General features: G+C 36.4%; 1 protein-coding gene across 12 annotated transcripts in view; it reads left to right on the top strand.

Moving 5' to 3' along the window:
- Positions 1 to 17,293, top strand: part of ATG4C (autophagy related 4C cysteine peptidase) — a 118,363-nt gene that overhangs the window by 63,044 nt on the left and 38,026 nt on the right. For 8 of the 12 annotated variants that reach the window (XM_050754304.1, XM_050754625.1, XM_050754240.1 and 5 more), the window contains one exon: positions 5,558 to 12,602. The exons of 3 other annotated variants lie outside the window; for them this stretch is intronic. In XM_050754304.1, the coding sequence (XP_050610261.1) occupies positions 5,558 to 5,839 (282 nt within the window). In that variant the 3' untranslated portion in view covers positions 5,840 to 12,602. One more of the 12 variants, XM_050755144.1, reaches the window with a different exon arrangement.

The following is a 17,293-nucleotide window of genomic DNA, read 5'->3' on the forward strand; positions in this document are numbered from 1 at the left end:
ATCTCATCCAGTCATATAGCTTTAAATATCAATTATAATCCAAGATCGTATCTTTAGCCCAAAATTATTTTCCAAATTATAGATTATAATGTGCAGTTGCTATTCAGGGTCCCTTATGTGTCTGGCATATGTTTCCAAAATCAAATTCCTGATCTTCCTTCTGAATCCTGTTTTGCTCACAGTTTTCCTTATCTCATTTGATGGCAAATTTATCCACTGTCTGCTCAGACCAAAGCCTTGGATGATTCTTACCTCCCTTTTCTCTCTTACATCTCATAACAAATTGTAGATTCAAAGTATATCTAGAATCAGACCTCTTTTCACCACCTTCCCTACTGCTCTTGCAACACTGGTCTGAGACACTGTCATTACTTTAGTGATCTCTTATGTAGTTTCCAAGCCTCACTTCCCTGCCTCTAGCTGGTTCTCAATTCAGCAGTCAGCCCCGTAATTCTTTCAAAACATAAGTCATACTGGGCAGGGCATGGTGGCTCACACCTGTAATCCCAGCACTTTGGGAGGTCGAGGTGGGCGGATCACCTGAGGTCAGGAGTTCAAGACCAGCCCGGCCAACATGGTGAAACTCTGTCTACTAAAAATACAAAAATTAGCCAGGCGTGGTGGTGTGTGCCTGTAGTCCCAGCTACTCAGGAGGCTGAGGCATGAAAATAACTTGAACCCAGGAGGCGGAGGTTGCAGTGAGCCAAGATTGTGCCATTCCTCTCCAGCCTGGGCAACAGAGTGAGACTTTGTCTCAAAATAAAACAGAACAAAAAAAGCATAAGTCATACTGAAGCATTGAGAATAAATAAAAAACAAACAGAAACTGTAAGTCAAAGCACTGACATGTAGAGCATCTAGAACAGTGCCCAGCTCATAGTAAGTGTCCATTTTGTTGAATGACTGTCTAGAGCTGGATATGCAGTGGTCAACAAGATAGTTGAGACTCCTGGCTTCATGAATTTACAGTCCAGTGGACATTAAACACACAAGTGTATAACAAAAATTAAAAGTTTCATCAAGAAGAAAATACAGTGTCTTGAGGAAGAAAAATAGAAGAGACATACTTTAATTTGGGGAGTGCAAAAAATATTTAATAGTATATATTCACTGCATTTTCTGTGAGGATCTTAACATGTCCATGAAACCTGCCCTATTTAGATCCACCACACAATGAGTAAAAAATCACCAGGAGAAGAGTAAGTGTCTTTCTAATCATAATGGACCTAATAGAGTTTCATGTCTTGCTTTAAGACTCTTGAAAGCCTTGAATTAGGAGTAGGTAAAGTGAACAATAAAGTTTGGCATGATGGGGAGAGCAGAATTTCAAGTCAGTTTAGTAGTATCTTTTATTTCATTGAAATGGTCAACTGTGGAAATCCCTGTGGACAGGGAGGCGAATGGTCTAGGAGAGTTGAGAGTAGAAAATTTGAAGGTCAGATGAATATGATGAAATCAGGTTTACTGGAGTGCCTCCAAAACAACCACTCTTCTGTTCTTCGCCTTCTTCAGATTTCAGCATCTCTTTGGAATAGTTCTATTTAACACTGTCTCTAATCTTCCTGTTAATAATCTTCCTCCCTACCTCCCCTCATGTCTGAGTAATTATGTTGTTGAAATCTTTTACGTTCTTTTTTCTTTCCTATATCGTTTTTAAATTACAGAAAGACATGTTATAAAAGTCTCCAGTTGTGATGGTAGGTTGTCTGTTTTTCCTTTAAGATCTTTTTTGTTTTTGTTTGTTTGTTTTATACATTTTGAGGCTTTGTTATTAGTTACATACAAACTTAGGACTGTTAGGTCTTCCTATTGAATTACAACTTTTAAATGTTCCTCTATCTCTTACTAATATTTCTTACCTTAAATTCTGTTTTTGTACTTTGTGTCATCAAATACTTGAATCCTGTAGGATTTTAAATTCCACAAGGCATTGTGTTTTAAAGAGTCAGTATTACCCTTTCTGATGCCCTTCATTTTTTTTTTTCTGTTTTTACTCTGCTTCCTTTTGGGATCATTTCACTTGTCTCTGAAGAACTTTATTATTTCTTTTAGTGCTGTTACCTGGTGATAAATTCTCTCAGCTTTTGTTTGAACACATCTTTATTATGCCTTCATTTAAAAATGGAAACAATAGCAAATTTATAGAAAAGTTGTAAATATAATACAAATAGTTTTTTCCTGAACCATTTGAGAATAAATTGTTAGCATGATGCCCCATTACCCTTGAATAGTTGAGTGTGTACTTCTTACTAAGAAATAAGGACATTCTCCTACATAATCACAACATAACTATCAGAATCAGGAAAGTGGCATTGTACATTATCACCATTTAATTCCCAAGAAATTATTCAGGTTTCACCAGTTGTCCCAATAATGTCTATGTAGCAAAAAGATTGAGTTCACAATAATATGTTACATTTATGCATTTTAAATCTTTAATCTGGAACAGTTAATCATCTTTTTTGATTTTCACATTATATTTTTTAAGATAACAGGATACATGTTTCTTAGTTTTTTACAGGACACTTTTGAAAATTTTGTAGATTGTCCTCTCAATTTGGGTTTGTCTGTACAGTTTCCTCATTAATTTCAGGTTATACGTTTTTGCCAGATATATCACCAAAGTGATGCTGTGTTTTTTTGACTGCTTCCTGGTGATTGGCGTGTGATTTTTATTGTCTCTTTATTGGTGATGCTAACTTTGACCCCTTGGTTAAGGTGATGTCTGCTGTCTGCCAGGTTCCAATCTGTCTTCGACATACCCAGTTGACCTCCACCTGGACATGCATACCTGCTTTGCCTAGCCCCGTCTAGTGGCTTTAAAAATGAATTGTTTGGGAGGGGGAGGGAAGAGGAAAAGCTTGCCTTTGTTGTTGAAGGATATTTTTACTGGATATAGAATTCTATGTTAGCAGTTGTTTTCTTTCAGTATCTTAAAGATATTTATTCCATTATCTCTGGCTTCTCTCATTTCTTAATAGACTTTGCCTCTCTAAGATTTTTATTTCTCAAGACTTAAATTGTCTTAATTGCTCTCAGATGCTTTCCAACAGTTGTTTTGTCTATCATACTTTATCCTTTTTTTTTTTTTTTTTTTTTTTGGAGATGGAGTCTCACTCTGTCCCCCAGGCTGGAGTACAGTGGTGCGATCTTGGCTCACTGCAACCTATGCCTCCCAGATTCAAGTGATTGTCATGCCTTAGCCTCCTGAGTAGCTAGGTTTACCGGTGCCTGCCACCATGCCCCGCTAAGTTTTGTGTTTTTAGTACAGCTGGTCTTTCGCCATGTTGGCTAGGCTGGTCTCGAACTCCTGACCTCAGGTGATCACCCACCTCAGCCTCCCAAAGTGCTGGGATTACAGGTGTGAGCCACTGCACCTGGCTGTACTTCATCCATTTCTTGTGGTGGTTCTTGGTGGTAGGGTTGATTTGATACAAGCTACTCCATTATGTTTATAAAATACTTGTTTTAGCTATTTTTTTAAGGTGTAAGATGTGACTATAAACTAAAAATATTTTTAAAATTTGTAGCACAGAAGTTTTGTTTCTGTATTTCATTAGAATTTTGCCATGAATACTATTTAGAGAGAGACATGAGATTAAAGTTGTATCTTCTATTCATCCAAAGAAATTATGGTACTGAAGTAAATTATAAAAGTATAGTAAAATAGCAAATGAAAAGAATTTGATTATTAAATGACAACTCCATTTTCCTGGGTGCTTAGCCTAAAAACTGGATCCCTTGCTCTGTCTCACGAACCCCAAGTCGTACGCATCAGCAAATCCCATCATCTCTTCTTTAAAATGTACTTAGAATTTGATAATTTCTCACCACTCTCATTATTACCCTGGCCCATCTTCACATCTTCCTTGAAATTATTGCGGTAGCTCCCTGACTGATCTCCCTTGCTCTGTCCACAGTCTAGAAGCAACATAGCCACCAGAGTGATTTTGTTTAGAATGTAACTAAGATTATGTTAATTTTTTAAAGAACCTTACAGTAGCTTTTTAACTCAGAGTGAAAGCCCAAACTCTTATAAACCCACAAGGCTTTATATAAATGGAATCTCTGCTTCTCCCTGCTGCCTCTTTGAGCTCATTCCCTACCATTCTTCCTTAACTCTCTTGAGTACAGGCACACTAGTCTCCTTGAAAATGATCAGTGCCCACCCCTGTTTCATGGGTTTTGTTTGTTTCCTGTGCCTGGCATTCTCTTCCTACAGATATTCCCATGGTTCTCTCCCTTCTTTCAGGTCTTTACTCAAGTGTCACATTCTTAGGCCTTCCCTGGGCATCCTTTATACATTTGGAATTCCCTTCCTTCATTGTTTTTTCTCCTTAGCACATATCACTATACACATATATGTATATATTCTGCTATATCATATATATATATATATACACATTCTGTTTAGTTATCTATCATCTGTTTATTCCACTGGAATGTCATCTCAACAAGGAAGGATTTTGTTGGTTTTGTTTATTTTTGTATCCCCAGTGCTTAGCACTGGCTATCACATTGTAGAAGGTCAGTAAATAATATTTGTTGAGTGAAGAAATGAATTAAAGAGACTTTGTTATAAAGTTGTCTTACTTATAAGTTAGTAAAGAGGTCAGTGATTGAGTTATAGAAAATCTACAGTGTGTTTTTACCTAGTTGTTCTATTTTCCTTAAATTGCTGTGTATTTATCTTAAAACTGGAATAGTCCTTTTATTCACTGCACAACTCAAAATATGTTTTGTTCAAAAAATTAATTTTCATATTTATCAAAGTAGGACATACACTAACTTTAAAAATGGAAATTGCAATAAAAGGCTTATGCTGAAAATCAGGAGTCCCTTGCCGTGTTACTTCCCACTCCACAGAATACCTCTTCAGAGATATTCACTTTTAACTCTTTTAGCTATTTATTTAGAATTTTACCTCTGCATTTCTAAGAACAGTAAGTCTTCCCTTAACATCATTGATAGGTTCTTGGAAACTGTGACTTTAAGTGAAATGATATAAAATGGAACTGGTTTTACCATAGGATAATTGATATAAACAAGAGTTAAGTTCCTAAGACATAGTTCTTGTCACAGAAGAATCACCAAACTTACAAATAAAGACTTAAATACTTCTAATATTAAACATTGAAATAAATATGAGCTGTACTTGTATTTAAGAAGGATTAAGGTACTTCACAGAGATGACTGAACATTTTAAAAAAATAAATAGCTACAAAGAGAACTAAGGAAATGAGAAAAGGAGTGGGAATACTAACTCCAAGAAAAACAAAGCTTAGAAAAAAAGAAATGTAAGATAATTGTTTATCGTACAATTGTTGGTGGATCAGTGAGCGACAGCAGTCGTGGTGGTGGGTTAAATCAAGGAATAGTTTGCAAAGCGAAAATTGTAAGAAGCACCTCCTACCACCACACGATTCCATAACAATTACAAATCTGGCAGGCTCACTGAGCACTTTGTTGCTGCGTGTTTGTTGTTAAGCATTTGAATGATTGTTGTATACCTTACACATTTTTATTTGGCAATAATTTGTATTCATTCATTCTCCAGCTGGCCTATTCAGTTCAGGTTGTAGGTGGCCGGAGAACTATTCTGGAGGCTCAGGACGCAAGGTGGGAAGCTACCCAGTGTAAGCTATGCGGCGTAAGGTATACTCACACACACCCCACTATTCTCCTAGACTGGATCAGTGCAGACACACCAGCTCACCTCATGTTTGGGATGCGAAAGGAAACCAGAGAACTTGGAGTAACCTACTTACACAGACATGAGGAGAATGTGCAGACTTCACACAGATGGCTGTGGCTGGGAATTGATTTTTTTTCTTCATGAACATTATAATCACACAACGTTGAACGAAATGACATTATTTGGGGACCTGCTGTAATGTGCTTATTCTGCAATTTCTTGATTAGTCCATTGTAAACATTCTTTGTTATTTTTCAGTTATAGTACTTGAGGATTTAACTGTCTTCCCACACCCTTTCACCTTGTTTCTCTTCTCCCAGCCATACTCACAGTACAGTTATAAAACAGATTTTGGTGAGTCACTATTCAGTGTTCACATTACACCTCCATAATATTGTTTACTAATCACATAATGTGCTATGATTACATTTCTTTTTTCCTGTCCTTTGTATATCTTGGAATTAGTACTCCTTCTCCCTTGTTTCATATCCTTAGTTCTGTTTTTACCTATTTATTTCTTTTCTAAATGTTCACTTGTATCTGTCAACTACCTAGCAGTAAGTTTTTCATAATTATAAACATAGGAAAAAATCTATTTTTTTTCTGGAGATTTGCTCATTTCTGTTTTCTGTTCACTCTCCTCTTAACCGTTCTCTAGGCCTGGTGCGGAGTGGTCAGTTTGGAACTTCCTGATGCCACTTTCCTGTATTTGATCTCCTATCTTCTGAATCGTTTAGTTTATTCCTTTCTCTTGCTGGAGCATATTTTCTAGTACCTTCCTATGGAAAAGATGCATAGATGGTAAATTTTTTGAATTCCTGCATGTCAACCAGCTTTATCTTTTAATTTATTGATAATTTAATTGGATACAGAATTCTAAAATGAAAATAATTTTTCCTCTGAACTTTAGAAGCATTGTTCCACTCCCTTCTAGCATTTAGTGTTGTTAAGAAGTTCAATGTCATTCTGCATTATTTTCCTCCAAATGAATTTTTTTTTTCTCTGAAAGTTTTCAGGTTAGAATCCCAGCTCCATCACCTAATTGCTGTGTATCTTTAGTCACATTGCTTCCCTTCTTTGTGCATTAGTTTTCTCATGGAATGAAAATACTAATAGCTACCTTTCTCTGTAACATCACTATGAGGATTAAAGATTTAATAGACTAGTGCTTGGTTTATAGTAGCACTAAAATATTAGCTATAATTATTACTGTTATTTTTATTTTTGATACAGGATCTTGCTGTGTTGCTCAGGCTGGAGTGCAGTGGTGCATTCATAGCTCACTGCAACCCCTACCTCATGGGCTCAAGCCATCCTCCCACCTCAGCCTCCTGACTAGCTGGGACCACAAGTGTGTACCACCACAACAGCTAATTTTTACGTTGTTTGTAGAGACAGGGTTTCACTATGTTGCCCTGGCTGGTCTTGAACTCCTGGGCTCACATAATCCTCCTGCCTCAGCTTCCCAAAGTGCTGGGATTACAGGCATGTGCCACTGTACCCAGCCAGCTACAATTATTTATCCCTAATATCTTGAAGCTTCATTATGTGTCTTGGTTTGCGTTCTTTGTCATTGATTGTCCTGCTTCCATTATGGGAAATTTCCTTTAAATTAAAAATAATTGTTTCTTCTCTTTGTTCTTACCTTCTGAAACACTTATTATACAGTTTGGATCTTCCGAATTGCTCCCTAATTTTTCTCTTTTTTCCTTCTGTTTCCCATGTCTTCATATTTTTGTCCTGGAAGATTCCCTCTGCTTTACCTTCTACCTATTCTGTTGTTCTTAAATTTCAATTAGGATGCTTACATTTTTAGTTGTTATTGATATTTTTTTCTATTCTTTTTTCATGTAATTCTTTTCTTTTTTGTGGATGTGGTTTCTCTTTTCCCCTAGAAAATTAATTATAGTAATTTTGAAGTTTTCTTCTGTTTCTTTTGTTGTTTGTGCTTCCTTCTGGACTCTTTCATGTTTTTGTTTGTTTGTTTGTTTTAGATGGGAGTCTTGCTCTGTCGCCCAGGCTGGAGTACGGCAGCATGATCTCGGTTCACTGCAAGCTCTGCCTCCCGGGTTCATGCCATTCACCTGCTTCAGCCTCCTGAGTAGCTGGGACTACAGCGCCCACCACCATGCCCGGCTAATTTTTTTGTATTTTTAGTAGAGACCGTGTTTCACCATGTTAGCCAGGATTGTCTCAATCTCCTGACCTCATGATCTGCTTACCTCAGCCTCCCAAAGTGCTGGGATTACAGGCGTGAGCCACCGCGTCCAGCTGTTTTTTCTTCTAATCATATAAAGTTTTCCTTTATATGCTTTCCCCCAAATGACTAGGGACCATCTCTCTGTTAATATTTAATAGCAAGGCAGTAAAAAGGCGAGTGGAAGCTCCATGTGTTTGAGCCTGTCTTTTTAGCTGTTAACTTTCATACTAGGATGATCATGTAATGAACTTGCCTTTTTGTTGGGTAACCCCCACATGTTAGTAAGTGGTGGTCTTTTCTCTGGAGTTGTTTCATTTTCTCAAAGAAAAGTTCTGCCGTATCTTAAGAGCCTGTGGAATGAATATATGTTGTCTGCTCGAGCTCCAGGAGCAGGAAGTGAAGGATACCGAGGACCCTACGGTTTCCTATTTTTAGACTGACAGTTACTCAGCTTCTGAAGTCATCACTGTGTCTAGTGTACTGGAGTTCATATCATTTTCTATTCAGTTTTTCCAAAGAATAAATCTTCATTTTCCTATATGGGGGATGGCTGGAGAGGGGGTGAAGAAGGGTGTTGGTTGCAAGGAGGGACCTGGGAATTGAGTTCATACAAGTTTTTGTCAGTTTCCTTGGTTTTCATTTTGGGTCTCCCCTCTGCTTTCCATGATGTCTCTGGCCTTTGTATACTGTTGCTCTTCAAGTTCCGCAAGATGAATTTGCTTACTTTTCATGGGTATCCCACCGAAACATCTCCTTCCTAACTCACGAACTTAGGTTGCATTTCCCCTGCTCTGTTGTGTTGTAAATGGCCTGATGTAGATTATTTTTTATTTTATCTCATACCCCCTTTTATTCTTATTTTTTTCATTTGTTCTCAATTTAATGATTATTAATCATTTGGTCATTCAAGAATAAACATTGCCTGTTCATTGTTAATCTTATTACCTAGTAGTGCTGGTGTTTGAGGACAGAAAATCACAAATGAAAATGTACTAGGGAATGAATTATTTGATTGTGGAATGTATATCAACACAGGGGAAAGATTTACAAGTAGCTAGTTGACTTCTAGCTGCAAAACACATTTTATGTTATAGCCATTGAATCCCTGAGATCTTAGAAGTTATTTGGTCCAAAGCTAACATTTGTTGAGTCTTCACCTGTGGTATATTATCTCATTTAACCAACCAAACCTTCTGAGATAGTTACTTTTGTCTCCATTTTACAGATAAGGAATCTTGTATTTAGAAAGGTTTAGCAGCGTTCACAAAGGCCACAGCTAATAAATGGTGGTACTGCGATTCACCTGAGACAGTAACTCAAGACTGTGTGCTCATAAGCACTGTGCTGTATAGTCCCCTATTTATACATCAGTCCAAGTTCCAGACAGTTGAGTATCTAATCGTTATTTCAGGTTATAGTGAGCTAATGACTTTTCCTGGAAGTATTTTCAATTTTCAGATAGACCCTTATTGCTAAAAACTTTCTTCTTTTGGTGAGCTGAAATCAGCCTGTATGTAGTCTTACAGAGTAAGAGAATAGGTTTGCTCTATAGTCGAGTAAGAGACTAGGGTTGTTTCCCCTTCTAGGACAATTACTCCCATTTTCTCCAGTGGTACAGAGTTTCCCATGCCCATCACTATTTTGGTAAAGGTCTTTTTGAAATCACTTTAGTGTTTCAGGCTTATGTTCACCTAGAGGTCCTCCTTCTAGTTCTGTTTTCCACATGAAATCTGAGGGACTTTGTAACTTTCATAGGTCTTTTTTACTTCCGGGATCTAATGATAGAAACTGAGTTCTTTTAAAATCTTCAGCAGCTTATAGTTTAGTTGGGGAGACATGAAATGGATGTTAAAGATAAATGACTGTACAATTAAATGCCAGAAGACTAATATTATGATAGTTCAATAATAATGATAAAGCCAACACATTAGATGCCAGGCAATCTTCTAAGTACTTTACATATATTAGCTGATTTAATCTGCACAACAACTCTGTGAGATAGATACTATCATTACTGACATTTCACAGCTAAGGAAAATGAGACAGGTATAGTAATTTGATTAGTAAGTATCAGCCAAGTTTTGAGCTGATACTGTCTAGCTCCACAGTGCATGTTTGTAATCCTTACGTTGTACTAGACAAATGTATAGGACTTTGGAGAAGGGAATAATCACTGTAGAGTGAGATAGTTGTCAGTGGAACTTGGACTGGAACTTTAAGTACTGATGGAGTTTGGTACAATCAGACAAGAAGTATGAAGGATGGCTAGATGATAGAAACATCCTGAGCAGAACCACCAAGGTCAAATGTGGGAAATCTGTGGTAGGATGTTTATGAGGTAGACTGTTTAAGGGAGCAGTGAAACCTAAATCTTGTGTTAATTTGGCTTATAGGGACCTGAGTGATCTGGCCCTGTGTACCACCCTTACTGTTTTCCTCTACCTGCAAGCCACACTGGCTTGCTTTCTGTTCTTTGAATATGCAAAGTGTGCTGGCATCCTAGGGCCTTTGCACCCTCTGATTTCCCTGCCTAGAGTGCTCTTCACCCAGAACTTTTATGTCTGGCTCCTTATTGTCATTCACAGGGGTGCCCGCCCTGGACCACGGACTGGTACCAGTCTGTGGCCTGTTAGGAACCAGGCCGTAAGCAGAAGGTGAGCGGCGGGTTAGCAAGCGAAGCTTCCTCTGTGTTTACAGCCGTTCCCATCACTACTCTCATTACCGCCTGAGCTCTGCCTCCTGTCGGATCAGCAGTGGCATTAGAGTCTCATAGGAGTGTGAACCCTGTTGTGAACTGCATATGCAAGGGATCTAGGTTGCATGCTCCTTATGAGAATCTAATGCTTGATGATCTGTCACTGTCTCCCATCATCCCCAGATGGGACAGTCTAGTTGCAGGAAAACAAGCTCAGGGCTCTGAATGATTCTACATTATGGTGAGTTGTATAATTATTTCATTATATATTGCAATGTAATAATATAAATAAAGTACACAATAAATGTAATGCACTTGAATCATCGTGAATCCATCCCCACCCCCTAGTCCATGGAGAAATTGCCATGAAATCGGTCCCTTGTTCCTGAAAGGTTGGGCACTGCTGGTTATTCAGGTTGCAACTTGGTCTTTTCTGACCACACATCCTAAAGAAACCTTCCAGTCCTTCCTGAGCACATGAGCCGGTTTTATTTTTATTGTGGTTCTCATCTCTGAATGGTGTACAAACACCATTGGTTATCTGTTCAATACTCATCCCTCTTTCTTTTTTGCTGAAAAATCCTGATTTTGTTTGCAGTGACAGTATCCACCAAATACTCATTTTTCTAGTCTCCTATTTCTTTAGAAACACTTTGGTGTAAGTGAAATATAAGTGGGTGTGTGCTGGAAGTTTCTGGGAATGCTTTTGCTCTCCTGCTGTAATGGGATGTAGATGCAGTGCTGTCCTCTTATATCCCCCTGCCCCTTCATTGAATATAAACTAACACTTGGGGTTTCAACAGTCCTATTTGATTCAGAGAGAATGGTCAAGAGAATTGTAGAAGCTGTTCATCTGACATCAGTTAATCAAAGTAGCAGTGTCAGACTGGTGAAAACAGTTCGTATTATTTGAAATTGTTGTTATTGTTTTCTATTTTTTATTTATTTGTCACTTGCAACAAAGTATTCCTAATTAATGTAAATGATGTTGCCATTGATAGAAATGGAGAAGTCTGGAAGAGAGCTACTTTTAGGAGGAAGAAATGGAAATTTTATGATCAATTTAAATTGATGTTGCAGTCATGCCTCCACTGACTACTGCTGGAGGTGGTAATAGTTACACCAGAACAAAACTACCTATGCTCAGATCCTGACTGTGTCAGTTACTAATTGTGTGACCTTATACGAGTCACCTAATCCCTCAATATTTCAGTTCTCTCATCTGCAAAAACATGGATGATAATAAAGCCTAGCAGAGAAATTGTTGAGACTGATAGTAGATAATATTAAGGAAGAGAATATAGAAGGAGTGAATGTGGAGAGAAGATAAAGGAACAATTGATTTTTATCTGCATTTCGGGATGTGGAAGTAAGTAGAGTCAATGAAGGAGGAGATGGAGAATAAATCGTTCAGAAAATAGAAGGAAAAACCGGAAAGCAAAATATTGCAGAAATCAGGGAAATGGTATTTTAAGAAAGAAATACTCAGCAGTGTTGATTGCAGTAGAAATAATAGAAACTAATAATAGGCCTTTTTATTTGAAGGCTAGAACAAAGTATTTTTTTAAGAGAGTGTTTTAAGTACAGTGAGGGGTAAAAGTTGGATACAAGGATTTAAGATTTTGTAGTGAGGAAATAGGATAGTTAACATCACTTGCATACTTAGCTTAGTTTAACTATATGAGCTCTTATAATAAAAAACAGGAATATATTTTTCCATGTATAATCTTTATTATATACGGTCATACATTGCTTAATGATGGGGATATGTTCTGATAAATGTGTTGTTAGGTGATTTCATTGTTGTGCAAACATAATTGGATGTACTTGCACAAACCTGGAATGGTATAGCCTACTACATACCTAGGCTGTATGGATGGGTTGAGTATATCCCTAATCTGAAAATCTGAAATCCAAAATGCATCAGAATTCAAAACATTTTGAGTGCTGACATGATACCAAAAGGAAATGCTGTTTGGGACATTTAGGATTTCAGATTTTGGATTTTTGCATTTTCAGCTTTGGAATGCTGAACCAGTAAGTGGATATAATACAAATATTTCAAAATCTGAAAAAAATCCAAAATGGAAACACTTCTGGTCCTAAGCATTTCAGGTAAGGAATAGTCAACCTGTATAGCTGTTGCTCCTAGACTACAAATCTGTACAGCATGTTACTGTACTGAATACTAGAAGCAATTATAACACAATGGTAAGTATTCATGTATCTAAATGTATCTAAACATAGAAAAGATATTATAAAAAGATGGTATAAAAAATTTGAAAATGGTGTACCTGTGTAGGGAATTTACCATGAATGGCACCTGCAGGACTGGAGGTTGCTCTGGGCGAATCAATGAGTCTATAGTGAGTGAATGTGAAGGCCTAGGACACTACTGTACACTATGGTAGACTTTATAAACACTGTACACTTAGGCTACACTAAATTTATGAGAAAACATTATATTTCTTCAATAATAAATTAACCATATCTTTCTGTAACTTTTTTTTTTTTTTTTTTTTTTGAGATGGAGTCTCGCCTTGTTGCAGGTGGGAGTACAGTGGAGCAATCTTGGCTGACTGCAACCTCCACCTCCCAGGTTCAAGCAGTTCTTTGCCTCAGCCTCCCGAGTAGCTGGGATTACAGGTGCCCGCCACCACGCCTGGCTAATTTTTGTATTTTTAGTAGAGATGGGGTTTCACCATCTTACTGTAACTTTTTAACTTTGTAAACTTTTAAATTATTTTTAGCTTTTTGACTGTTTTATAAGCACTTAGCTTAAAACACACATTGTACAGCGCTACAAAGATGTTTTCTATTCTTATTCTAAGATGTTTTCTATTTTTAAATTCTTAAATTTTTTTCCTTTTAAACTTTTTTGTTAAAAATGAAAACACAAACATACACATTAGTTTAGGCCTCCCCAGGGTCAGGATCATCAATACCACTATCTTCTACCTCCACGTCTTGTCCCACTAGAAGGTCTTCAGGGACAGTAACACACATGGAGCTGTCATCTCCTATGATAACAGTGCCTTCTTCTGCAGTGCCTCCTAAAGCACCTGCCTGAGGCTGTTTTATAGGTAATTTCTTTTTTAAAAAGTAAAATGAGTACACTCTAAAATAATAAAAAATATTGTATAGTAAATACTTAAACCTCTAAGTCATTTATTATCAAATATGATGTACTGTACATAATTTTATCTGCCATACAATCAGGTTGTTTACACCAGCATCACTACAGGCTTGTGAATAATGCATTGTGGAATGACATTATGACAGCTGTGACAACACTAGGTGATAGGAATTTTTCAGCTCCATTGTCTAATAGGACCACTGTCGTACGTGGTCCTTGTTGACTGAAATGTTATTATGTGGCACATGACTGTATTATTTACATTACTATATATTTTACATTTGTACATATTACTGAACAGGGTTGTGTACACAAGATTATGCATATCACCCTTTAAACAATTTAAAGACTTGTTAAAGGTGATTTTTGACAATGCTTGATTTTGCAATATGGGCTGACTTTAGAGCTTAACCACTACATAGGGTATAGCTCTAGTGTGGTGAATATATGCTACATAGCTATACACTGCCCTGTACTGGGTATAATTTTACATATATGGTGGCAGGGACTAGTGGAAAAAGTTTTGGCTTGAGAAGCGATCATCTCCTGGTTCTATTTTTGTCCTACCAACTACTAGCTTTATTATGGTATACATTGCTTAACTTCTGTCCTCCAGCTTTTTCCTTTGTAAATTCTGAAACCTGTCAACTCAGTATGTGTGATAAAAATATTTGATCTCCTGAAATCTATGCTTTGCCTTTTAGCTAATAAAGTAGATTCAGTGTAGCTTTAGCTGTGTTATTACAATATAACAGAGTTTAGAATTGCCTGTTCTAAAGTTGTTGAGCAAACCACTGAATTCCCTTTTAAAAAACAACTATGAGATGGTTAATTCAGTTACCTTAAAATTTTTTTTTAAATAATAGTTTTCTCCTACTATGTAATAAAAGAATTACATGTTAGAAAGTTTGAAAAATAGGCTGGCCGTGGTGACTCATACCTGTAATCCCAACACTTTGGGAGGCAGAGGCGGGTGGATCACTTGAGTTCAGGAGTTTGAGACCAACCTGGGCAAGATAGTGAGACCCCATCTGCATAGAAAATACAAAACTAGCCAGGTATGGTGGCACATACCTGTAGTCCCAGCTACTCGGGAGCCTGAAGTAGAAGGACCATTTGAGTCCAGGAGGTCGAGGCTGCAGTGAGCCGTGATCATGCCACTGCACTCCAGCATGGGTGACAGAGTGACAGTATGTTTCAAAAGAAAGAAGCTTGGAAAATAGAAGTGTGTGTGTACACACACACACACACACACACACACACACACAAACACACGAGAAAAAATCACTAATTATTTCATTCAGAGATAATATTTTGTTATCTTTCCTTTCAGTCTTTTCAAAATACATATTTGAAATTATTTTAACATAATTGAAACTAAATTTTATAGCTTTATATCTTGTTTTTTTTTTTTTTTTTGAGACAGAGTCTCACTCTGTCACCCAGGCTGGAGTGCAGTGGCACGATCTCGGCTCACTGCAAGCTCTGCCTCCCAGGTTACGCCATTCTCCTGCTTCAGCCTCCCGAGTAGCTGGTACTACAAGTGCCCACCACCACAAAAAATAATTTTTTATATTTTTAGTAGAGACGAGGTTTCACCGTGTTAGCCAGGATGGTTTCAATCTCCCGACCTCGTGATCCACCCGCCTCGGCCTCCCAAAGTGCTGGGATTACAGGTGTGAGCCACCGTGCCTGGCTTATATCTTGTTTTTTTAGGATTATATAATAAACATTTTCCAAGTTTTCAAATAATTTAGATTAACTTTTATTTTGTATAGTATCTCCATGTCACATAGATAGCCTAAATTGTATTTTTTCATTTGGATTTTATATCATCCATTATGGAAGAACTTTTAAGGTTTTGACAGTGTAGCCATTCTTGTAATATAAAATAGAACACTAACCTTTTCACATTTTAAACTTTTCAGAATCAAATTGTGATTAAAGCTGCTATTATAAACATTCATGTGCAGGATTTTATGTGGACATAAATTTTCAACTCATTTGGGTAAACCTTTAATATATTGTTAATTTGATACTCTTTAAAATATTTAAATAAACTCAGGAAAGTTTGGAAAATAATTCTCCAAGCCTGAATCAATAAATATTGTGCATAAGGAGACCATTTGCAAAAAGATTTGCAAAAAGTAGATGCATTTTTAAATTAAAGGGTAGCGGGTTCCTTTCTGACATTTTTTTTCACCTGGGACACAGATTTGAATCTTAACTTTGATGAGCAACTTATTCCTATATTAATAAACCCGAATAACTCCTTTCTTAATCTTGAAAGAAAGGACGAAGAGATGATAATGTTAACTCTGCTGTGTTGATCTCAAAATGATATGTGGATACTTGCCCGTTAGATGCTGGACTTTTACAAGTGACATTAAATGAATATAAAAATGACAACAGTTTTTGGACTATATTCCAGCTATTGGCTGGAGGTGAAAGATGATTAATCAGATGCCAATAGTCTCTGCCTCTTATTTTTCATTTTACACATTTTTGCTCTTCTCTCTTACCTCTTTTGTAGGATATAAATAAAATAAATTTCAGCAATGTATAAATAAGCACAATATGAACTATAGGATCTGATTTTCATCATGTCTAGTTTTGTTAATATTGATTGTTTTTAAATGGTTCATTTCCATTCAGTTAAAAATATATTTTATATAGCTGTCTCACTGAAATATTTTTAATTTTATATCATATGCTAGGCCTACCTATCTGGCCATGTTTCAAGAGAATCTATAAATGTAATACATAAGAAATTGATGATCCTTCAGGTGAATGTTGACATTTGAGATAATGTAGTTTTACCTCTGAAATTATCTTTTAAAAACAAATTGCATTTAACTGACAACAATTATGATGTATATAAATATTGTATTCTTTTTAGCATTCTCTGTAAATTGCATAGTAACTTTTTGGAATCCCTGTGGCCCTAATTACCTATTGAAAATTTCTTTTTGTCAAAACATCCTTTATTCAAAGTGTTTAATTCATTTTTTAAGGAAAATCATTAAAATTTTTGAATAGAACTTAACAGAAATATTTAAAATTGTTTATATTATACTTGTGAATTCCAAATTGATGGGCTATAAAGATTGTGAGTATCCTCACAAAATTCTAGGTATTGCCTTTTTTTGTATGTAGTGTAACTTTAGAAGATAATATGTAAAATGTGGATTATTACTATTTGTGAGAAGACCATTTTTCATGTTGACTAGATTATTGTAGAAATAGTTTACTTAAAATATTTTTTAAAAGAAAATCTTTGAAAAGACCAAAGTTATTTTTTAAAAATAACTTCATATTATTGCTTTTGATCTTCTTAACAGTTCTCTGAGGTAGAAAAATTGGATTTCTTTTGCTCTGTTTTTATACACTTGATCTTAGCCAAAAAGCCAAGCAGTGATTGCCCTGTTTTATAGATGTTATTCAGGTAGAGTGATGTGTCCAAGGTCACATCAAGGTAAGTTACAAAACAGAGATTAGAATGGACCTTCTAATTCAGTTTACTGCCTAGATTACCAAACACTCTTTTACAATATTTTACCATAGTCA

Source organism: Macaca thibetana, chromosome 1 (assembly GCF_024542745.1).
Source record: "Macaca thibetana thibetana isolate TM-01 chromosome 1, ASM2454274v1, whole genome shotgun sequence".
In the NCBI taxonomy this organism is placed as follows: Eukaryota; Metazoa; Chordata; class Mammalia; order Primates; family Cercopithecidae; genus Macaca; species Macaca thibetana.